The following is a 26,401-nucleotide window of genomic DNA, read 5'->3' as shown; positions in this document are numbered from 1 at the left end:
AATAGAACTATTGCTTGCAATGCTTGGTATATATTATACACATATATACAATATATTATATACATGTATGTACGTATGTGTGCAAATTTGAGCAATGGTACAGAGACGCAGAACACGCAGTAGTCCAGTATCGATGCGAAGCATTGGGATCGACACAATACCACGTTTACATCGAGAAGAACTTATTCGCGACTATTGCACTATATTCTGTTAAGGAGTTCGATTACATGATTTATGATACAGTCGGATTAATTGTTATTATTAAGAGCTGAATTGCTTACCGAGGTAAAACACGAGCGTTTAAAAATCCTCGACACGATCGATCTGAATACGAAGATTAGAAGAAAAAAACATAATCAGTTCATTTTTGTTATTTTCTTTTTAATTTTTTCATTCTGTTAATTTTTAATGTTATCTTATGGTAATATAAAGTATTGAAATATTACTTTAACATGACATAGTCAAAAATGAAAACAACCTGTTAAGTACAAAGTTATAAGCATCTTAAATATTGTCTTTAAGTTGTCGAATTTCCAAAGAGCAAGGGTACAACTAACAAGGCAAGTAATATCGTGACACTTCCTATATTTTAATATTATGGCGTGCGGTGAAATTCAAAAATTTTGAAGATAGTAGGACGATATATATTCTGATAGATACACATGAACGAGAGTGTACGTACGAATCATTCAACACCATCCACGATCGGTAAAACGGTCCATTCGATCAATAATTCTCCAATTTGATAAAGATCAAATTTCATATATTTTAACTAGTTGGTACTCGCGAACGTTGTGAGGATCGTTTATTCTCAGCGGATGATACAAAAAGTTGGATGTTTCGCGAGATATCGAGCAAACCGAATAGCTTCAAATTAACTGAATGTAATATTTACCTCTGTACACTCTGTAAATATTATCTCGTAAGTAGTACTAATACAATAAGAAAATTAGCAAACACGAATGCTGTGAAGCCAGAGTTATCTAATCAGTAGCACTGTGGTAATTAGAATTAATTCTCCCATGTTATAGTATGGACGTTCGTTTGTATCTGCATGGAGAATAATCTTCTAGAATCTAATTTAGAAGGAGACTACTCGTGGTTTTTAAATGTACGACGTTAGTGTGACAATTTCACCTGAAGAGTCTTTTTATATGCAATTAAAAACATATCAAGTTACCCCAATTTCTTTCTGACAAGGAACAAAACCGTACAAGCGCCATGTAATAACAAGAGCCGAGGTAATAAAAGCGAAGAAAAGGGAGCCAAGGTGATTCTCGACGGGAGTAACTAATTCGATTTTGCCCGCAGAATGTACTCTCGAGCATTGTGAAGACAGAGGAGCCCTCTCTATCTTACCGTCTTTGTGAGCTGATTGTGAGTGTTCTCTAGTTCGAACATTGTCGACGCTAAGAGAAACCGTCATCTTGAAATATCGTTAACAGTAGCCCTAATTAGAGAGAAAGCCTGAGGTTTCGTTGCTTCTGTATTCTTCGAACCTAATAACCTGTCATTATGACGCGCGTTGATTCCAATTTTCCTCGTGAAGCAACGTCGATTAAGTGAAATCACACGATTCAAATTGGAAACGACAACAGAAGAATATAACTGGCATTTCCTGCTTCTTACAGGGAAACGATTTTAAAATTCAGTACATTGTCGCCTCGTAAGTCCCGTGTTACTACAACTGCCATTTTATGTAGTTTTCGAGCTAAACGTGTGTCTTTTCATCTCTTCTAGACATTTTAAAAATATCATACAACAAACACAAAGGTGTGAAGCAATTTATTTCAGAGTCTCGGCGGTCTAAGGAAAAGTATCGTTCGAAGAATTTCACGAAATCCACGAAGAGCCAGGTATATCCGCTGCCCGACCAACGCTATTCCAAAGCCTTCGCCCAGCTCCATTTAGATATTATATTCGAGCCCATATGTTATCTCAATGAAAATTCCATGCCCGTCCTAGTCTTCCGCGTTTCGACTGATCCCTTTCCAGACACCCTCCCCATAAATCTTTAGCATGCCATTCCTTCCTACAACTTCGTGCATCGTTGGGAATAATGCCCGTGTACCACCTGAATATCTAGAGACTCCATTAAATGGGATTAATTTATCGACGTCCGTTGTGTCATGTTTCACGTGCCATGTGCAAAGTTTCATTCCTTTGAAAAAGTATGTACTTTGCGAAGCTCTTAATTTAGACCGAATACAGCCGCGTCAGCAGATAGATGGATGAGGACAAGACAATTAGTATTATACATAATAGACTGCCAGACAACAGATTAGTGACAGCTAAGCCGCTTTCATAGTATTGGATTGCTCAAGAAATTCGAGGTTGTGTGTCGAAAATATGTTGCTTTTGAAACGAGAAAAGAAGAATGTGACTTTTTGCTTACGAGAAAAGAAGAATGTGACTTGTTACGAATATAAAAAGTACTTGTCAACCGTTGCCAAAATGTTTCAGCAAGAAGTTTCACATTTTAAAGAAATGTCAAGCTGTTTTTCAAAGTTCCTCTGCTGCAAGTTCCTGTCGCCTCGATTCCGACAGAAAATTTATTTTGTTTCAGTTTACCTTTGTATGAAAACCATCAAAACGAAAAAAATGGTGATCCGCACGAGTTTAACCTTCTGGTTTCTGAATAATCTCCTGTACTTTGAATTTGAAACGTCCGTCAAAAAGAGACAGCGTTCGCAACTTCCTCGTCGAAGGAAGTTATTCTACAATTTCTCGTCTCGAAAACGAATCCATTTCCCAGTCAAAATTGATTCCGCTCCTAGCTCCCACCCGGAACAGTTCCCATCAGGATACAGACTATCAGGACAGAATAGCGATATCGTATTTAGAATTCCCCTTCGAAAACAGGAATCAATCTCTTTTTTATATCTTTTCAACAACGCAAACAGCATGAAATTTTAATAGATATACAAAGAATGACAGCATCGTTGAAGAGACGGTGACGATTTTCGATAGTCCAAAAATGCAATCCTATTCTCTGGACTCTTAAAATAGAAGAAGTTCGTTGTTCCTAAGAATCCAGGCTTCTGACCTCTCAGAATTCGATCTTTGACCTCGTAAGAAGGTTTCAGAGGTGGAAGTTCGCGCGAGGTCGTTTGGTCCGCAAGATGTTCTAGTCGCAGACGGAAAGAAATGGTGGACTGTTTTCCGCGTGAGTGCTAATCGTGGAGAATGAGAAAATACTGACGAAACATTTTACCAAGGTTAGGCTGCTTTCATCGTGCCCACGATTTCAGCCTGATTGCTGGCCTAGCATAAGAGGGCCAATTTTCGCACTTTCCTCAGGGATGGAACAGATAAATTCCTCGAATTGACCATCTTCTTAAACGCCTGTCAGGTAATTGTTGTTTCGGTAAACGCGAATGAATCTGTGATGACATTTCAAGAATCTGGGCTTTGTTTATATCTTACACAAAAGTTATTAGGACATCTTTAATTTACATTCGAACCGTAATATTTTGCGTGAATTACAAACTTCGAATTACGTACATTTTTTAATCAAATTTTTAATATTGTGGCATCTTATACAGAGTGTTAAAAAATTAGCGGTAGTTATAACATGTGATTTTAGACATCAAAATGATAAAAATAGTTCCTACAGAAGAATACCATTTGCGGAATTATTTTCCAACTTAATGGTTTCTGGCGTCTCTCAATTTCGAGACAAATATAATAACAGCGTTACTGTCTTTAGGCGGAAGCTTACATTGATCCGGTTGTATTTCAAATCAAATACGGAAATCACTAAAATTTCTATAATAGGATATGCTTCTTCCTAGAGATTCCTCTCAAAATCCTTTTACAATTTCTTCCTTTCCAAATATGTCACGTACTTTATCTCACGTTATATCACAAAGATGTAAGAGCTGCCGACAAATTTTACGTTCGAGAAATCCTCAAAGAAACATTTCGTGCGGCCGTACAAGAAATCAACGAAATGGCGTCGTATCGATACTGTATAGTGGATCGTTTCCCCGAACTCTGCGCGTTCGAATGTTTTCTTATCGTTCGAAGATAAAAGGAAACATTGTAGTTTTCTGACAGAGGAGCGGAAAATAATACGAGCGAACGAATGAGAGGGATTCGAAAGATACGACGCTGTAAATAGAGTTTGAGCCGATCGAATACGTAGGATGGCCTACGTAGGATACGAGTATATCACAGGAATCTGCTTGGAAATAGAGCTCGGGGTATTTCGTGTACATCGACGACTCCGTTCTGATACATCGGCTTGGAACGAGTCAGCCAACGAGCAGGATTATCACCGATCGTAAATCATTTGGTGATTAAACGGTGTTAGCTCGCTCTGCTCTTCGAATAGACTGACCACTTAGGTTAGACTGTTACTTTACGATCTTAGCTACGCTTTATGTATCCTTTCTATTGTGTGGGAAACGTTCGTCACAGTTGAGGCCCAAATGCTATCACAGTTGATATATCGGATAAATAAAACACATAGTTAATTTGATGAGAAATCTTCTAATTATAAGTGGGACAATTAGGTTGAGGAGAAATCGGATCTCTTCGATTGTTTCAAATCTAAATCATATCAAAGAATCAGTGTCGAAGTTCGTTGGAAAAATATACGAAATGTGTTAATTAACTTATTCAACTAAAAAGGATTTTTTCGTCACTCGATTTGTCGATCTTACGAATATCATGATTTCTTTGTTGAAAGATATCCTATTTTTGTATATGTCGCTTCATTTCTTCAACACAGTAGATGACTTAGTTCGTTCGTCGAATTTTCCTTTGCCGTCTATAAAATCGCTATTCGAGCTCCAAGTTATACGAGAATTTCTCCATACGGTATATCACAGTTACAGTTTATACAAAAACAATCTGACTCCGTTAGTTACGAGCGTAAATTTCCCAGAATACCCGATATAGCTCGTGTAATATCTCCGGTTACACGCACAATATCCTGAAATATAGTTCCTTCCTGTATTGCAGCACTAGCGTGGTGTTGCCTTACGAAGTACATATAAGGAAATAGGGGTTGGCACAAATTTGGAAATAGGAAATGGCAAACCATGCCGGGAATAGGGGCTGCTAGATCACGGCGGATTTCGAAACGAGGTCGGAGCTTAACACTTTGCAGCGGAAACCTACGTGAGCGAAACCCTTTTTGGAAGTATGGCGTTCAACTGCCCTGTTGAACACAAAAGAGGACCATCTGCCATGCAACTAAATTTTCTAACAAAATAGCACCGTCTCTCATTGATAGCGATCTTTGTTATGAATCGTATGAATTCAGTGGTGTACGAAGGAAACTTAGAAACTGAAATCGTCGTGGAGAGATCTGATAAACGGTACAGAATAGGTTTCATTTCGTAACCTAGATGATCAGAAGCGTTAAGTTCTAAAACGTTACAGACCATAACGTTCCAGGGATTATCTTCAGTTCCATTGCAACCCTTCTTCAACGTGCGTCGGGTTGTAAGCGGAACTTCTAAGCTTCCTTAGTTATATAAACTGAAACTTTCTTGCGACAATATCCCGAATATTCCCGCTGTTTCGTAATTATGTTAAATTCGTGATTCACGTGGTAATCGTCGATTCGGTGATGCACGCGAGGTAACGGATGAGGGCTGGAACGTGTGACTAATTAGAAGCGAATCGTTCTAAAATGTGTGAAATTAATCATGGTTAATACATAGGGGAGCGAACAATTTGTCTTACGTGCTTCGATTATCCAAACACCGAAAATGTTATATTGGTTAAAATATTACCTATTAAAAATTTATATATAATATAAATTATATATATTATATATCAACCGATATAATCAACAGAAACAGCATAGAACTTATTACCTCTGCGCAATCATACAGAATTATGTTATAATCAACAGTTATGATAACTGCTCGAATATTTTCACAAACGAGTATAATCTGCTTACTGTGGCTACAAAATGCCATTGTATCCACCATTGTATCCTAGAAAATTAACGTACTAATTAATTGGATCCAAGTATATCAAATCTCGTATGGTCTGGTAGTACTTTCACGCGTCTACAAGAATTATATGAAAGTGAAACGTAAAACTTGATAAAAAAACATTTCATTAGAAACCAACCTTTGCAAACACTTTCTGTAGCCACTGTATCTCTTCACAGGTTCAGTTAAATGGTGATCCAGTGTAAATGTTAAAGAACACGACTTACCTAGACACACTTCTGGCCAGATGCAGCGCCGACGAAGGAGCCAACGAGTCCCTACGATCGCAGCGACACCTGTGTTGGTGGGAAGATTGCCTGGTCCTGTAACCGGCAGGCATGATCGTTTGCTGCACTTGAGGTTGAGGCTGTGGCGGCTGTAGTTGTGACTGAGTCTCGCCGTCTAGCCTACAGTGCAGCTCGATGTCCGGTACCGATCTCGTAGCCGGATCCTCGGTGGTGCCGCTCTCCTCGGAGCCGCCGAGCCCCGAGACGGACAACTGTGGCGAGGCAACCAGAAAGGTTGCTCGATCCTGTCGCGTGAGCACCGGCTTGCCCTGAGACGCCGCGGCAACAACGACCGGCGGGGGTGGCGCCCTGCTAAGCAGGGCAGCCGTTTCCTCGCTCGAGCCGTAATCGGTACCGTTCCCACCCTCCTGAGAGCCGACATTGCCGTTCGTGTTCATCTTGCGGCCAGGTTCTTTTCTGTCGCGTCACGTGGCCATTTCCTGTAACATAAACATGGAATGTTACTTTCACGATAAAATAACTAGTATTTCGGAAAAGCATGAAATACGATTTTAATACTACGACTACCGACCTATAACATGTACATAAATATGTTACTCATACTTAATTAGACTATATACTGCTTGATTTTTAAAGCGATATAACGAAGATGAATGGATATGTGTATGTAGTAATTGCGAATACAAAAGGGTTTATACCAGTCATTTTGATTGGTTTAATATTTCTAGTGTTAACGATCGACTCGTTTAACAATTTTTCATAGCAATTTTTACGACGATGTGTTTTTGAGGATTTGAAAGATTCATCGATGATAAAATAGTGAAATTACGTGATGAATTCATATATTGCATACACCACATACATAATGGAGCTGATTCAATTGCTCGTTCGTCTTTCTTTCAATCGATTTGCTGTCCGTTAAAGGCGAACTTTTCTTCGTTCAACTTCCGTCTGCAAATCTAATGTAACCCGATGTTCCTCGAATCCTGGCAATTCCACGAAATCCAAGAATCAATGTTACTGAGTTTCCGATGCACGCGTGAATATTGACTTCTAACATGCCCGTGTGTAGAGACACGCTCTAAACTTTCGAATATCGACAACCGATTGAACGTGTCGTTGGCTTCAAACGTACGGTCCTTGACTCCACCAGATTGCCGCCTCGTCACGAAACTTATCGTTTTCGTTCCCTCGTTTACTCGTTTGCAGATTTACCGCCTGTCATGCCTTCGTCGTGCAGTTTCCTCACGTATCCGCTAAAATACACAAGCCTGACCGAGGCTCAGCGCGATTTTCCACGAGATTTCTCCTTAAATATGGCAATTTAAATTCCAAACTCCAAAGAAACCAGACCAACAGAATTACGATGCCGAACAAATCACGTTCCGAAAATTCTATTATTTATATCCAGCGTTTTCAATTTTCGTATTTTATTAGGTTGCAAGATATAATCTGCAAAAGATGTTATAGGAAAAACTTTATTACTAATAGACATCCGAAGTATTTTCAATCTTCTCGGAAATTCCAAAATGCAATCTACAAAAAATTTCATATGACGTTTGGTTTTATTTCAACCAAATTACGAACAAATATTAAACGTTACTTGAAATGAAAGTACTAAATATTAACTGTGTATATTTTATTTCCATTTTCATGATAACACGATACAATCGATACCACCTCCGCATGGATAAGTAATGCAAAGGATTAATGACGCAATTGCTAATATTCAGTAAAATCCTCAATAAATTTGTAGGTATAATAAATTTCATACTATGTACATCGATATCAAGCTTGTATCAGCATTTCATATTCAGAAGTGAGAATGTAAGCATTCGAAGCGATCTTATTTTGCACGATCGCGATTAGTTGCATTATAGGTAAAGTAAACACGATCAATCTCTAGTATCCTATAATACAGAATCTGTTGCTACGCTCGTATTTCAAGCTGCGTTCAATATTTGCCTACGTACTACCAGCTAAAAATTTCCAATCACAGCCGCACTGTTTTTCTTATACTTTTCTTTTTATATGCAACGCAATAATTAGCTGACTTGTGATCTGAAAAATTTACTTATTCAAATTTACTTGTTTTATTAATATATTTGTTTTTGTTGTGCAAGATGAATATATTATTAACAAAATGTAACTTTGGGTTGTTTATGTAAATTTATACTAAAATGTTACCAACAAAACTTTATATAATTTATAATATTCTTATTTTTACTTGTTGATTACGTTCCTACAATATGGTCAGAAACAATGAAAACGCTATATATTCGTAAGACATTTCAATCTTAGAATACAGTAGAGTAATTTCCAAATATATTTGCTTGTCTATCATTCTTGGCTGCATAGTTGAAATACAAAATACCACAAGCAGGAAAGAGGCGGACTCGATGAGGATAGAGTAAATGTGATCGTCAACGTATATCGTGCACCGGGTGAATCATGGAAATGAAATTCGCCGTTACCTTCAATTCGTGGACGTAAATGAGGAATAATGGATGAACAGAGCAGCTAGCCGGTCTTTTTCGTTTGCCAGCCTGAAAAACTCCAAGCCATTTCGCAATGGCTGACGAGAGATGCGAGGCTGGTGCAATTTGTACGGATGCCGATTGCTGACCGCACGCAAATTCGAACGTGATAGAATCGAGGAAAATGGGACTTGAACGATCTTTGACCTCTTTTTATATCCTCTTTGCCGTGAATACTAACGAAAGTTACATTTCTCTCCTTTGTAACGAACTTTTTCACATCGACGACGTATAATATTTTACTGACGCTTGTAGAGTCTGCAATGGATACTTACAGGACTAGTTCTAATATCAAAATCTTCTTACATCGTAATTTACCGGTTAATATTTAATATTAATGAATCGAAAAATTACAAATTATAAATTACAGACTGTCCTTGTATAAATAGTTTCTACGATTTTATATTGAATAAGACTCTTTTGAAGAATTGAAGATTGAAGAAGAATCAGCTAGCTTGTAACAAAATTCACGTGTAGAATTTCACTTTGACTGTATTAGCAAAGATGCTGTTACACAAGAAAATCTACTATCTCTGACAATTAGGCGGTAACATCTAAAATTTCGCTAATAACACCATGTATAATTCCATCGTACAATAGAACCGGACGTACACAAGAATTTACTATGTATCCTTTGTTCGCCTTTGTTTTTGCGACATAATTAATTTACATTAACTGCTTCCACCGTTCTATTTCACTGGTGTATAGTATTTTACCTTCAAAAATAATTATATATTCGTAGCATTAGCATTCTTTTTATCAATCACACAAATAAATAAACATTTCCTTTTCCTTGGTCTTTGCAGTAAATCACGATTGACTCTCCCATGTTTTCTAAATCTATCCCAAATTTGAATATCAAAACTTCCTGGCATTATCCTGGTAATCGAAATTTTACATTCGGCTCGTTCGTTTCCTACGTTTTATCGAGCGCTCTGAAAATGCATCACCATTTCAAACCTGCACGATAGCATCGCTCTGTTCGGTGAAATCCTCGGTGAACCTGAATACGTTCACATATTTGGCTGGAGGGGCGTTTTATTTAGTGCCGATCTAGATCGACCATACTCGCGTACATCACATCCAGGCTAATAATTAAAAGGGTTTGCGACCACTGAAATGTCAGGAATCGTTTCATCATGTTCGCAAATGTCAAGAATCGTTTCACCTCCGAACTTTTCACTCGTTTTGATGTTCTACAGCTACGCTGTTACAAGGAAAAAAGGAAGATATTGTGTGTAAGTATATTTTTCGAAAAATTTATACGGAAGATCGTTCCGATAAAAAAAGGAAAATAAAAGAACCGCTGAAAACATGCAGCTGCACGGTGCACCGACAGACGCGTGGCAAGTCGACGCATTTCCATTTCGCCGGTGAAGGAAGCTATTTTCGTTCTTGATGAGAAAGCAGACGCGACGAAGACGGACGAGTAAACGTTTTCGAAACGATGCGAGATCCGTTCTCGACGTTGATATTTTTAAAGTAACGATCCCCTTCCTCTTGGATAATAAATTAAAATCTAATAAAAGCAACGAACGACGATAAAACCGCGGAAGCAGCAACGTTTGCAAGTTTAAAGAAGCACGAAGAACACGAAGGAACATTGAAATAATTGAAAAACACAAGATGGCATGTATGGTAACGAGAACGTAATACCTACGCAAAATAGAACTCAACCTCTTTTCTTTTTGTATGACGTGACTACAGGACAGTTTTCAACTTCTCAGTCACATAGTTTGCACTCGACTAACTTCCAACCAAATATGAACTCTCATCTAACCCGTATGAGCACGTACACGCAGATATATACGGAGATGTAAGCGCGTTCTTTTATAAAACTGCATGGATCCCTTTAAAGCTGGAGGATGTAGACACGTTGAACGACAGGATAGCTACTCGAACTTCTTCCTCGCTAAACCTGCGCATTACACACGAAGGAGTATGAGATCGAGCCTGAAAGCAAGGAACATTGTTTCAACGAAAGCATAGAAGCTGTACGAATAGGAAGCTGGTTTTTCCACAACTTTAAAACGAGCTTTTGCGATAGTGAAGCAATGTATTTATTTCGCTTTGTAGCTAATTGAAAGTTCCTTTTTAAAAAAGCCACCATGATAAGCCAGGATAAAATTGGTCGATCGTTCCTGTTGAAAGACGTTTGAATTTTATTTAAATTCAACGTGAATGATTTTGCATATTGAACAAAGATATAATTGGAGCTTTAATGGAGACTACTCGTTGAATTTTTCACCAAACCTTTTCAACTTCCGTGGAGAAACTTCGTCACCTTAAATTCCCATTTTCATGAAAAATTTGCATAACACGCAACGACGGCTCGTGTTTCCTACATAACAACAAGCCTATTATTACGCGCCGCGTGTGCATCTCGAAAATTGCTTTTGTATGAAATATTCGCTGTCGAAAAGAAGAGTCACATGGAATCTTCATACCTGTCGTTTAACGCTTTAACGTTAGGACTATCAAAAACATACAAAATAACAGGTTTTTATTAAATAGGCAAATTCGTGTAAATAAAAATCCTGTATTAAAAAAGATATAAGAATTCAGGACGAAATCCACAAGTGTGGTCGAAACGAAAAATTCATAATCCTTCATAGAAATGTTCTAAATTCATATCAGTACATTCAGGGATTTGCATGATTTTTTCGCGAAATATTAATTTTCTATATTTTTCCGCAACTGAGATATAAATTCCTGAATTACTAACTAGGATTCTAGATTTTCATCGACGCCCTCATGCTATCTTCACAGGAAGCACATTTCTCCAAAATAATCGCGTTATAGAAAAGAGAGGGAAAGAAGAAAACAAGGTAAAAGAGAAAAGAGAGAAGAGAGAAAAGAAATTCCACCTACGAAACCATTATGTTTTTTCCGTGCTTCTGTTATCGTTGCACTATACGATGCGACGTCTTAGCAAAAAAGAATGCAGGAAGCCCCGCATTCACCGACGACAATTTCTTCGCCTTTTATCGTCGAGCACGGCTTCGAAGTGTATAGCCCTGTTGAAACAGTTCCGCGTGAGAACGCCCCACTGTTTATAATATTGTCATGACGAAGCAGTACGCATTAGAAACGGAATGGAACGTGCATTCCATGTGCACGAGACATCGCGTCGAAAACGTGTCGCTTGTTTGCCTCTCTCTCTCTCTCTCTAGTTTCCCTTCCAGTAGACGACATCCTCACGAAAATAGGCTTCTGTATATTTACGCAAGTGTTCGGGGTTTAGCCGCGAGCCTTTCTGTCGAATTGCGAACAGGATTTCGATAAATGGCTCGCGGAATACCACCGCATCCACGTTGCCTTTGACGAACTACTCAGCTGGTTATTCATCCAGTGGTTAATTTGACCCCTCCACATTTTCAATAGAACGAGTTTGTACTGTTCGAAGGTCAAAGGTTTCGAGTTCTTTGATTAAGACTGTGAATAGCTGGCGTTCGATATTGCTTTATACACAGTCAAGAAAAAATTCCGATAAGTGAAGAAATGGTATATCGTACTTAGATACTATTCGAGATAATTAACGTGTTGCGGAGAGACATTTTAGTGTTAATTATTGCTAGTAGCCGAGCTACTTTTTTGAGCCAAATATTCTTAAGCTATCTCTAATTATTTATCTCGAAACGTAACATTTTCGACAATAATTACATTAACCAATCAAACCACAAACTTGAAATATCTCACCCTCCAATTAATTCTTGCTTCATCATTCTTTATGCGCTCGACTTCACGAGCAATCGTCAGAACGTAATAAATTTAAACCACCTCGTAACTCAAGAAGAAGCCTGCACACGATTTGCTAGAAGGAAATGAATGCGCTCGGCACGCAGCCGCCTCATTTCAGACGTTCTTCAACCATTTCGTCGACTCTGCTGTTACGTTCCTTGCACATTGCTCAAATTTTCCTTTGTTTTTGTAAAGAGAATTCAGCATCGTCCCAACAAATCTTCGCAGCTTCGTTTGTCGAGCGTTTCACGACCTATGAGCCGGATGAGTGACAAATTAATCGCTGAAACAGGTCGCTTTAATTCGCCTTGAAGCCTAAGTATTCTTGGATGGTCCTTCTGCGCGGCATTATGGAATTAGGACATGTAAACGCGAAGGACAGGCACAACGGCGCACTTGGATGTCGTGTTTGAAGCCGTCGTTCGCCTGCCTCGCCTCTGTCCATTAATTAGAGTCGCGACGAAAGTCTAAAAGACGACCTTCGTTTCGAGGATCTTCGAGAGACGTTGATCTGCGGTTTTCTTCATCGCAACTGATTTATCAACGTCGTCCATCATCACTTCCTACTCATCGAAATTCCCTTTGACGAACCTTTTTTGATGTTTGTACGGCCCCATGTTTATTTATAGTTAGGTTTAGAGAATCTTACGTAGCGAACTATTAGCAAAGTATTTTGACACTTTTGATGTTCTGTAGAATCTACTTTGAAGGTTTTATTGGTATCTTAAATTATACAGGGTGGTTGGTAACTGGCGGTACAAGCGGAAAGGGGGTGATTCTACGCAAAAAAAGAAGTCGAAAATATAGAATAAATATTTTTTTAATTTTTTTTTTTTTTTAATTTTTCCATCGAGATAACGATCTGCAGTGAGATCCGTTATAACGAACCGCATGCGTACCGAGCGAAAATTCAAAGTCAATTTTCTCGAAAACAAAGCCTCAAACGACAAATTTTTATTCTATATTTTCGACTTCTTGTTTCGCGTAGAATCACCCCCTTTCCGCCTGTACCACCAATTACCAACCACCCTGTATATTTATATTAAATTATAAATTATATATTATCAGTAGTCTTCTCAAGAGCAATGTATAAAAGTTGCTCTTAGAATTATCATACAAGAATTCTCTCTGAATACATAAACTGCGGATCTGATTTCTATATACTACGGTGTTGTTTGCTAACAAATGCGTAATTTTCATACAACATCTGATTCCAGATTACAAAGCTCTACATTATATACTCGCATATGAATTATTATGACACCTCTCCACAATTTTGACTTTTAGTTGTGTTTTTAGTTTTATGTGTCTCGAGTCAAGTTCAATACATGTAATCTAAAAGTAGTCTAAAAGTAAAAGAACCGGAATCCGGAATAGTTATAGGTTGCATCCTGAATGAAATTTTTTATTTTCCCCTTTTTTTATCGGAAAAACGTATGAATAAACATTCGATCTGACAACAGTCAACAAATAGTAAAGTGGGTTTTGAAACGTCAAAAATTCGAAAATTCCTTGACCCCAATTCGCAAAAATTTGACATCGATGTACACATCGTATCATGCAAGCACTAATGAGCACGTTTCAGTGAGTTTCAGCTCGTTAAGGCTTCTAATTGGGTATCATTGGAAAGACGTATTGCGTCTCTGGTGAATAAAGCTTCGATAACTCGACATATGTGCCGTATCTCGACCAGCGATACATATTAAGTTAGGGATGAGAATCGAGGAGAGGCTGGTGTTCTTGGGGCACATTAAGACGAGCTTATCAGGCTCGAGCAAACTTCGCAGGAACTTTGTATGCTGACGATGAAGACTACCTGTACGAGTTCACATGTTACAACAAGACTGATACAGCACGTGGGCTAAACGGGAAAATCATTAGATAAAGACGCAAAGCGATATTTTTGTGTTTATTCTCCTTACCTTTCGAACGGTAAATTCAACGAAATTAAAGTAAAAGTATCTTTTAAGCAATGTAAAATTAATACAGACAAGAAAAATTTACCTGATGATTTGAAATTACACTCGTAAAAATATGAATTTGCATGTGAAGACGTACTCTAAATATATAAGCATAATTGAAAAAATAGTGACAATCTAAACGTTTACAAGCTCTGAAAACAAACAATAAAAGCTAAAATCCTGATGAATAAGAAACACTGAATCCTCTTCGTATCCGTACAAAGAAATACAAAGCAATCGACAAGATTCCAGTTTCTCTGGACGAATCTCAGCCATTTTATTCGATCTGTTCAAACAGTTCCGCACAAATATGCAACTTATTCCTTTAAACGATTTCAATAACCGTAGAATTGGTTGGGGATCAAGTACAAACCGAACGAGTTTATTGGATTTTCTAAAATATTCTAACGACCATTTTCCCAGTCGATTCTACCTCGGAGAACTTAATTCTGTCGACTTGCTAGAATCACATCCGGTCGCTGGGGAACACAGGGATACGTCAGACTTGGCAGTCACAAGCCAAGAAACGGGAAAATCAGCGTGCAGGGTGAGAAAATCCCCGAGTTTCGAAAGTAAATCCTCTCAGCGCCGCACGGCTGCCAATAAAGGGGAAGAAAGAGCGCGCCAAGGGGTGACTGCAATAGAGGAAGGGTAGATAACAGTGGGCACGACCGTAAAGTAGCCTCAGATGAAGAATTGGCTGGAAAGGCGGTGGAATTTCAGCCGATAGCGTGTTTCGTGCAATCGCCGTGTTGCCATAGGTGTCGTTTTCGTCAGAAAGTTTCGCTCGCTATTGCTATCTGAAGCAATGCATCAAACAGTTCTAGGCCTTGTGATTAGATAGCACTGCAACGTTACTCGCTTGGATCGCGAATTGATGATTGGTGAGAAGATGATTGGAAGAAAAATATAGATAGAAGAAGGAAGAATATATCGAACATTAACTCCTTCATTGTATAGTACGAACACTCCAAAAAGTAGAAACTGTTAAGATTTATATTTGTTGCGGTAACATACACTGGCTCACGAAAATATTGGAATGTTCATCATAGAAAGATTTTATGTCCATACTGCATGTATTATATAAAACGTTTCGAAATTTTTTATTAGTATCGTAATGAGACACAACGATTATAATTAACTGATAAAGTTTCAAACCAATCTAGAAATGTATATAGAAATTACAAGATAATTATTACACACATATACTCAATAAAAAATTAGTATATGAATGATCATCTCAAGCATCACACCTATGTAACATTATTGCATGTATATAACGTATATTATATAAACTATGTATCCTATGCAACTCACAGTATCTTGTACTACGATCGAACGAAGTAGCAGCAATGTACAGAACTTATGACAAAGTACAGATTTAGATCAAATCTCATAGTTTCAGACAAATCGATACCCTTCAATGGATTAAACGCTTGTCTATAAATGTAACATCGGAAAGATATTGTGAGCATATAGTTTATTCAGATTCGATCGGAGTATGCGCAAGGCTGTAAACTATGTAACCGGCGGAATCTATATGTTCAGGAAACTCGATTATACCGCGTGACCTTCTGCTTCCGAACGAAATCGAATCAATCCATCTACAGAGAATGTTACGTTTTGCAGTAGACGGTTGACGAACCATTGAATATTCGTTGCGCCAACGAATCTCAACAACTAGCGAATCCCTTGGTTAAACGATTCACCTGACAGATTTATATTCGACCAAACTTTCGTCGAGGAATTCTTGCGAGAGCTCGAGATTACGCGGTTCGTTTTGAATTTAAATTAGCCCGGAATTAAATTGCAAATTTTCAGCTCACGTGTATCGGTGCATGGAAAGTTTAAACGTAGCCTGCCAGTATTAATATGTTGGTACGTGTAGCCCATATTTTCGTGGCCGCCGCTACCAGCTTGAGAATCTACTGAAGAAAGATCTACGTTGAATAAAGACGAGGAGATCATATCTAGATATTCACACATTTTAGAGATGCGGCAATTATCCCCAAAATTATTTCTCATTTCTCAACACGTGGATACAACTAAAAACTTATTCTTTCGTCAGCGCTGTAAGTGGACACGACTGTTGTCATTATATTGGTAAAATTTGAAATGACAATGTATCTAGAAATTACAAAATATTCGTTGCAAACATACACATCGTGAGAAATTAGTATGCGATATGAATAGTTGTCCTAAACGTACGTATAATTAGTGGTAAGACTGGTCCTACCAAATATTCATTAGTACAATTAATTATTTACAATATGTTGTATAATACAAATAATTATTATTCATTCATAGAACAATGAATCGAGTGTTCAAATATATTTTCAATTACATTTTCAATTGTGACTTCTATTTCGTGCTCATGTCTCGTAGCTTCTAGTGAAATTTGAAAATTTATCAAGTACGCGTGTATCAGGCAAGTTCTTAACTAAACGTATTTGAATTCGAATTCACTCCAAACGAGGCTTCAAATGGGAAAATTCTAAGAAGATGGAGGAAACATTTCGTCGAAGATGCTAGTAGCACGTGTTCACCGCAACCGGAAGTGCATAAGCGTACCGGTTAAGGTTTCGTCGGGTTGTTACGCGGCAATTTGCCGCGGTTGTCCGTGTTTGTACGTTCGATGAGTCGGTGACGCGAGTGACAAGCGGCAGACCGAGCGTTTAACGAGCTCTAAGCTGCGACGAGTGACATTTCCGGCAGAATGGCTCGAAATATTTGGCCGTCAGTGCTTGTCGATTGTTCTTCGAGGAGATCGCCGCGGATTAATTAGAACGGTTCTAATTAAAGTTTGCGGTGAAACCAAATAGTTATGCAGCTTAGATATTCGAGCGTCTTTGGATCTAATGAATAAATCCTCGTGAACTCGAGCGACCGCCAGATCAATATTTTAGTGCAACGTTTCGAATTCTCTTTCACCTCTTGCAGCGTGGAAACTCGATTTGCTTCGTGCGTGTATTTGTAATTTTATGTGGCGGACTGAAAAAGAGATGTTAAAGATCGTCCATGACCAGTACAGCAGCTATGTATATTTTCTATTTATTGAACGTTTAAAAGGGACAAAATTTTACTTGATCTAAAGGATGGAAGGTTACTTCGTTTGAGAATTTATTTAGTTTTAGAGATAGAGACTTGCAAATATCTCCAGGAATGGTTCGTCGAAAGTAGTATTGGCTTGGACAGGTTTACTAAGATGTTACAACAGTTTACTCCTCGAAGTAGGTCAAGTTACAAGAAGGATAAAACTAACTATTTACAGCCCTTTTACCTAGTCCCATGGGTATTTTGGTAAAAGAACCAGAAAACGGTCACATAAAGTATCGAACAATAAAATATACAAATTTATTTCTACTCTAAATAAACAATATGGAGCTGCGAACAATACTTAGTAGATATTAAACAATGAAAGACATATTTACTTAAAATTAGGTATTCGAAATTGAAGTGATAAAATTCATGAGCTTCCGAGGATAAACGTTACGTGAGTAAAAAGGTTAGGATACCACATTATCCTTTCCCCCTTCTCATATTTGTAATAAAAACAAATCGTCAATTAGCAAGTTCAAATTAATTGACATCGTTCCCCTGCTAGAGCTTACACACGGATGAATTTATACAAGGGACGAAGCACTCTCGAGATACAAGTTCCAGATACGTAAATATCAAAACTTTGAACACTAAAGTACCTACTGAATCTGCTAGCAGCAGAAGTTTATACATAGTTCGTAATAGACGAGCAGAGATCAAGTTTGATTTACGAGCCGAATTTATAATCGCTTACGTACGTCACAACGAAATTTCAAAATCTCTTTTATGACACATACGATATACATATAAAAATTCTCTTTACGTAACTATTGGAATACCTTCATGGGCGACTGTAGAACCAACAACGATTTTCAATTTTGGAACAGATAATAAAACAGAATGTTCTCGAGTTTCTGGGCCAGAAACTTGGACAGACATAGCGGTACCGAATTACAGGCAAACGTAAATTCCAATCACTACACGCGATCGCACGTGCATTTGTCACAAACAACGACACAGCTGAAATCGAAGCGCACTTCCAATATTTTTCAATCTATCTACCGCGTTTCACCCCGTTCTCATTCCTATCGTACGTTCTACCAAAGCAAACCCTCTAATAAGATAGGTTGACAAGCAAATATTTTCACATGCCAGGTTTAACCTGAAATTTCTGCTAATCGTGGCAATATCAGAGGTGAAATTAAAATCTTCACTTCTTGCTTGCGTTTTCGTAAGCTGCCTCTATCCCGTATTAGTAGCGTTCAGCGATTCTCGTTTTGTTGCGATAAGCATCTGTGTATACTATCCTGTTTCACAGTTTCTCTTCTTCTAAGTGTAGTTTTACCGCAAGTTTTATTTCTATTTTCTTCACTATAATAAACAATTGAAAAATATATCTGTTGTACTTTGGAGTAAGTAGAAAAGCACAGTTGTTATATTTTCATACAAATATCATTCTTCAACAAAATCATATAACTAGCAACAATTGGTATATATATAATTTAAAATTCCACGATCACATATTTGCTTTTTCCCTGACCCTTCTTAACACTATCGTAATCTTCGCATGTATATGTCCTAATCTAACTCTTGTGTTACTGAACAAGATGATAGTTCATAATTGAAGAAAGCCATTTGCATACACGTAAGACAGGAAATTATACGCATCTACAACGATTCTTTCAAATCTTCCTTTAACAAATTTGTTGCCAATAAGAAACACAATCGAATTTAAAACGATACAAAGAACGCAGCAGAGCTAATACGACTATTGACTGCCGTGCTCCAGAGTATTGTTCAACGTACTCTTCTCCCTGTAAAACCTTTCTATTCCTAGAACGAATAAATGTGTCTCCCTCACGGGGCACGGAATGTCGCTGATGAACACGCGAAATGCTTATACAGGCCTATCTAATAGTGCGGACTGCGATCGATATGCTGCCATTTCTAGTTTATGTAATACATATTGCACTTGCGTTCACCGATGATCCCTCGAAACGTGTCTTGGACGCACGGGTATGCATATAACCGCGTCGCGTCGAGTGGATCTCGAACAGAGATGCGAGGCCACTCGAAAGAGAGTCGAGCGACGAAACAGAGCGGCTCGATGGGCAGCGTCGATGATGAGTCAAGAATCATTGGTTCGTTGTATATCCGCTTGGTAACGATAACCTTTCCGCATGGCAAACCACCGCTTTCCAAGGTTCAAGAGCCTGTGTCCAGAGATAAATGGCAATGGGCATTGGCAATGGGAGTAGCCGACTATGTGAATTATTTTTAGTTTTCGTTGATGAAATGAGATGCTTGTTATTTGCAGCAGATTGGAATATAATTTTTATTACGGCATAATCTTTGCATCTTAATTGCATATTTCTTATATACGTTTTGTGTGTATTATTTTTATATAATATATGTATTCTTTGTGTAGATTTCTACGTGGATAATTTGACAGAGGAATGGTAAATTCTAAAGGAAATAATGTTTCTATTGTTAAATGATTGAATAATTTTCATTGAGCAAATCGAGCAGATATCTACGAAATATACAATGCTTACTTTCCTCTATAGAGGCACGTTCATAGTGACTCAGAACAATAATTAGTACGCTGAGGCGAAAATGACAGATGAAATGAATGATAACAGTAATAATTGACTATAAGATATCACCTTGTTTCTTGGTATTTATATCTTTATAAAAAGATCTCATTGCTAGGTGTTATGGCAACTAAAAGGAAAAATACAACAGAACTAATCGTGTTGAAAATATCGTGATGTGGTCGTGAACAAAATTTAAGATTCATAAATCTGATTTTGTTGAAGTTTGCGCAAAATACATAGAATTGAACATCTTTTCTTGAATTAGGTACTAAGTATGTAGGTATATGCATAAAGTCATTAGAAACTTTGACTGCCTATTAACTTGAAGGTTCCACAGTAACTTCTAATTACACCAGGTTATATAGTCATGCGAGTTACAAGTATACAGTGTTATATTACAGTTTAAAAAGTATATTCAAAACTTCGTTTGCGTATGGCAAAAAATTGAAACGCATAATAAGTATAGGCGAAAAGTTAAGTACGAGATTAAATATAGGGACGTCGAAACAGGCGGAGAACTCACGACGAGGTCACGTTTTAACAAAAGTTTCCGCTTTCTCGAAGTGTTGTAGAAGTTGCATAGGCCATGACTACCTTGGCTATATGCACGCCTCTCCCAAAGGTGTTCCTTTTTTTCGCACCTTACTTCCACGTGGCCATTCTCTCTCTCCTCGTTCTGTCTCTCTTTCATTTTCCAACGGTTATGATCGATCGCCGGAACCGCGTTGCACGATCGTGCGTGTGGAAACGTGGAAAACTGCCGCGAGTTTAAGCTCGCCTCGACACGAATTTTCAACGGAGTGAACGAGCATTTTATGCAGAGAAACGTCCCGCCGTTTGTTGAAGTTTCAATTTACGAGCGTTGCGCGTATATAAAAAATGAAGCAAATACGATTGGAGTCTGTATATACGATTGAATATTCGACGATGGTTTAAATGCAGGTAAAAAGTTTCAACTGCATCCGATATCGGAATTATCTGGAAATGTAATTTATTCGTAACAATGGGCATAGCAAACGAACAGAATTTTGCTCGAAATAATTAGGGTAACAAACAATAACAATACAGCTGGTAATAGAAATGAAGAATACGAGCGTAACATGCAAATTATGATTTTTGTGCGACACTATAACCACATGGAATCTGCAATGTCCGAACTTGGCGAGCATATATAGACTGCTGGAATTTGATCTGATTAAGGAGCATCTGTATCAAGAGCGGCTTGATTAATACGATCTTATACCGCAAATCACTGACAAATTAGGATACTTGTCGCTAAGATGGTGACGTCTACGAACGATGAATACGTTCGTTCTATTTTTATGAATTAATGGTAAATTAAATTATACAATCGTATTATTAGATTCAAATGGAACTTAAATCTTGTTTATCATGAATCAGATCAACAAACACAAATTCTCGCAGCAACAAGCAGCGCCGTCAACATTTTCAGAATGCTTCCGTCGTGTGGATATAGTATACGAAAAGAAGCACGTAGGCAGTTAACAGGAGCGAGCAATTCAAACTCATAGCGGGACGAGCAAATGCTACCACGCGAGAGCAAACTTGTGACATGGTCACTTCTCGCAACTGTCTACTTTAATTAACCTTTAGCCGCTTAGTTAAGCAACAAAATACGGAGGGAAAGGAACTTGAGCTTTCTGCTAATCCGACGTAATACGAGCTTAGAAACTTGTCGCGGATACGAGAATTTCAAATTAAGTGGAATCTCGAAAGCAGGAAACGATTGATAGCTAGCTATCAAGATAAACTAGCACTCGTCCACAGACCTCGGTTTGGCCTGTGTCTATAATCAGTATTCATTAACTTAATTAACTGATATATAAGAAAGAGAACAAAGCCTGTTCTCACTAGTGCTTTCTTTGAAGAGCCGACCACATAGCCTTGTCGGTGTCCTCAATCTCCAAAACCGATTGCACTGTAACTCAGCGACTCTCGTAAAGGTTCATCGATTCTTCGTTATCGATAAGTTGGCTAGGAAATTGCGAAAAGTTGAAAAATGGTAAACGAACGTGACGTCCTAGCCACTTTGTTACAAATTTCCTCGTTTAATCGATGCTTATAGCAATGGTGGAGGAACGATCTCAGCCGGCAGTTCAGCAGCGCGTATAATTCACTGAAATGGTGCTGTAAATTTCCCTTTTCTAATTGTACCTGTTAATCACCCTTGCTGGAGCACAGCCACACCTGATTACTCGTTCTTGCTTTTTTTGCGGAGAGTTAAGATCGCGGAACGAAACAATTAGAGACATTTGCGACTGATAAATTGTATTTTAAGACAAGAGAGTTTATTCGCATTTCTAAATTATCTTGATAGAAAACACGACAGTCTTACATCTTAGAAGAAATATCTTTCATCTTAAAATGAGACGACGAATTAAGAATAATAAAATTGTTTTAGGGGTTTCAGAAACGCACTTTCATAATCTTAATAAATTTCTCTTTAGGCTTGCACTTGCATTCTATAAAATTTATACGATTATTTGCTGTATCCATATTTACCAGCGTCGGAGACAGTGTATTTCGATATGTTCGTAGATTTTCAAGACTTTATAAGCCTTGTGATTCTAATACCAAATGAAAACGTTAATATTAGACCCATCCTGTCAGTTCAATTTTCCTATTTCCGAGAGTAAATAATTTAAAACCGAGTAGACTACCATTTCATCACTGTCCATTCCTATTAAGGACAGTCTCGTTTGGGATTCCATTGAATAATCAGAACGTCGATGGCGAGCGTCGCTGGTGTCGCCGAAAATACATCCGGCGAACGATCTTAATCGAATTAACGTCCGTCAAGCGTAATCGAGGATCGTCTGGCGAGGAACGACCGTGCATAATGCAACGTTGAACCGAATGACCTGGCTCTGGTGTTCGATCGTTTTCGACGGCTCGACTCCAGCTCGACGTGCTTCCAATTAATCGGTAACACACTGACGAACACCGTATGTCCCTGTCCTCGTGCTGGTCTCACGTTGAATTTCGACCAAGCTGCATCCAGGGTGTCGTTATTATTCATGAATTCCGGAAATTTCTTGCTTATCCTCCTGACGTAGCCGGTCATTAGTGCGTACACGACTTACTCGTGTTCCGAAATGTTTTGCGTAGATTTCGTCGAAGAAACCGAGTTCTCTTGGAAAAACAGACGCTAGTTCTTTTAATTACTGGTCACACACAGTGGTTCGCGATTTTAATTATCTCCTATACTACGGGTATTATACTTTTTTCTTCCGTTTCGATTCTCCTCCTATCGTCTCTTTGAGCCAAAAGACTTTAATTAAACGTGGCATTCTCCTATTACGTAGCTTCCGTCTGCTTTGCGCTTCGTTCTATCGTTTCTAATGCTCTACGAGAGCTTTTATTAACAAAACTTTTTTAAACGAAGCGAATAGTCTCTTTCTTTCTCCATTTCCCTTTACATTTTCCTATTTTCTGTTAGAGGACAATACAAGAACAAAGAACGAAAAGGAAACCTATTCTGTTCGTGTAGCGGAACGGTAATATTCGACGATAACCGAAAGTGTAATAGTTTCCACTCTAATCATAACGTTAATTCTCCTAGGATTCGAATTTGCAGCACCAGAAGCTGAAATAAGTGGATTTTGGTCACGAAACCCGTTACGAATTCTCCCGATACACGTGCAAAATCTAACATAGGAAATGCATTTTTTTGTTTTAACCTCCCCTGATACAAAAATGCTACGTAGCTTCTGAACCGTGACAATACAAGTTTCGAGGAACGAACAAATGGAAGATGAAATTTATGGTCGGACCAAGTAGAATCGTGTAGAACGCTCGGAAGTTAAGGTCCTCACGGTTATAGCTACTTCCTTGCAGCGTATTCAAGCAATATGATTCAGGTTATAGTCAGACATGGTCTTATGTGGAAATTCGTCTTATGATTCAATTTTTATGGGCTAGCGTATGTCTGTCATGTTTTCCTCTCAACTCCTACTATTATGATCTGTAGTTCCGTTTATTTATTTCTGGAGAAGCTGTAACCCGAAAAAACTAACGTATTATAATTGTAATCGTAATTTATTTACGGACCACTTTGTTATAATTACCAATTCAAACGTAGCTAACATTAAAAAGTTAAAACTAAAATTTCAGGTTTTTCCTAGAAGGCTGCTCAGATATAGTTTTAATTTTAGCATAAGTTAAACATCACAATGTTGATCTGGAAGACATCAGGAGACATCAGTTTCTATCGAATTATTCTATCGACTCGATAACCATCCAGTCATATGACATCAAACGATATCGTTATCTTTCAAGCAATGAATCCCGAGCCAGCAAAGTTTCCTTCGAAGAAGCGTTCATTATCGTTTTTCAAACTTCTTTACCTGGTACTATACACAAGAGAAACTCTAGAGGATCACGATTTTCTCTTTGTCCTTCGGCCGCTTTCATCGAGACGAGATATCCAATCGAGTCTACGATCCTCGAATCGATCATCCGTAACGCGTTGTACACCGGAAGCATCTTTTGTAACGGAGATGGAAACGTCTCGTGGCCAGATATGTGTTTTACTTATTTTATCTTTCGCGTTCGCTACGACGGCTCTTTTAAGATTATTGGGCGGAAAAATGTGAAAGGCTTGTTACAAATGGAAGTACCAAGGTGCAACGATTTTCGAATGCCGTGCTTTTTTCAATTTGTGTAATGCTTCCTGTTCGTATATGCGTGTTGTACTGAATATAACTTACAACCTCCTTCCCTGCTTGATGACGTACGTATGCAGTGTTGAGGATTGCAAAATATAGCCGTGGGAGTACTCCATCAATATGAAAAGTTACATGTGTTCTTGAAACATTAATATTTTGTGTAACGCGGTTATTCATTAAAAATATTCATTTTTTATTTTTAAATATATTATATACATATAATTAATGATTATAATATGTGATTATAATATAAATGATTATAAAATTAAAATATGTGATGTAAATAAATAGATAGTGATATGTATAATTATGTTTAAGTCTCAACAACAGTTCAAATCAATGATACCAAAATATTTAGTGGATTTAAAATTATTCCAAAGCTTTCTTAAATCGTCAATAATTCATTTTCTATATCACACTTTTCAATACCAACTTACCTTTATCTTTTTCTTCTTTCAAATTGGATCAAATCACCCGCCTCAATTAGTTCCAAAGACCTCATTCTCTTAAAGAGCATTAAAGAATTATTAATTATCGGGCGTCTTTCACGATTCTCATTAAAATATTCCTTTTCATTCTCCTTCCAGACAACGATTTCTCAGACGAGGTCTCCGACATGATTTCTAAACCTGCTACGAACCTAGCCAGACTGTGGCCACTCGTCTCACGAGCGGTTACAATGTGTACCCGCACTTCTCGAGAAGACTGTAGCCAGCCTCCCTGTCGAGGGTGAAAAAGGGCAAGTGGAAAAAGCTGGAAACAGGCGAAGAGATCGTGCAAGTAGGAGATCACGACGAAAGAAGGTCGAGACACGAGTGCCACTCCCGTCGAGACCGGCCAGGAATTCCTCTCTGCGGGCTAGCAATTTCGACGTGGTTCGACAACAAGTTTCATTTTCATAATCATATTGTTAAGTGCAGAATACGATAACGATAATGGCAACGCTAGTTCTATTCATTTATCGTGGATTCATAGAACATACTGTAAGTAAATACTTAGACGAATATCTTCGTTCCAAATTATTGAAGAGGATCTTAAATTGGTGCCAGAAGAGAGAAAGAGAGAGAGAGAGAGAGAGAGAAATTTCATGTCTTTACCGAGATTTGAGGGCCGTACTAGGATTTTGGGAAAAGTATCTACTGATCGAATTGCTGAACCTGGATAAAAAGCCAGATCTTTCATTATCCCGGATTTACTACGTGAAACATGGGGAGTATTTTTCCTATTCGATTGTCCTGCCAAGGATATCTTCTAATACGTAAATATCGGGCGATCTATTAACTTTTTGACGAAGGAATAGTGCATATTCTACTCGTAATGTCTGAAAATATTCACACGACACAATCGTCAAAGAACATGAAACGGCATAAGAAAATTCAATAACTATATCCTCACGTCCGTGTATTTCCTCTTTCTTTATTTTACCATTTCGTTCGCCCCGATATGGAAGCTTTAGTGCATGTAGATTTTAACATTCTATTGGTACTTGAGGTTCACTTCGTGTTACCAAACTGCAGGAGAACTGAAATCACGTGATCAGCTCCTTTACTTATTCGCTCGACCGCCCTTCTGCTCGAACAATTTTGTTCTGTTTCGATTGTCTCTTACAGTAGGAAGAAACGAACGGAAACTATTT

At 38.1% G+C, this 26,401-nt stretch overlaps 1 protein-coding gene across 3 annotated transcripts in view; it reads right to left on the bottom strand.

Annotated features, from left to right (window-relative positions):
* Positions 1 to 26,401, bottom strand: part of SK (small conductance calcium-activated potassium channel) — a 229,694-nt gene that overhangs the window by 154,331 nt on the left and 48,962 nt on the right. For all 3 annotated transcript variants that reach the window (XM_069109890.1, XM_069109891.1, XM_069109893.1), the window contains exon 2: positions 6,182 to 6,681. In XM_069109890.1, the coding sequence (XP_068965991.1) occupies positions 6,182 to 6,639 (458 nt within the window). In that variant the 5' untranslated portion in view covers positions 6,640 to 6,681. The remainder of the gene's footprint in view (positions 1 to 6,181; positions 6,682 to 26,401) is intronic.

The sequence above is a fragment of the Bombus flavifrons genome, chromosome 3 (genome assembly GCF_040668555.2).
Source record: "Bombus flavifrons isolate JBK064 chromosome 3, iyBomFlav1_principal, whole genome shotgun sequence".
In the NCBI taxonomy this organism is placed as follows: Eukaryota; Metazoa; Arthropoda; class Insecta; order Hymenoptera; family Apidae; genus Bombus; species Bombus flavifrons.
This window is presented reverse-complemented; position numbering and strand designations above follow the sequence as displayed.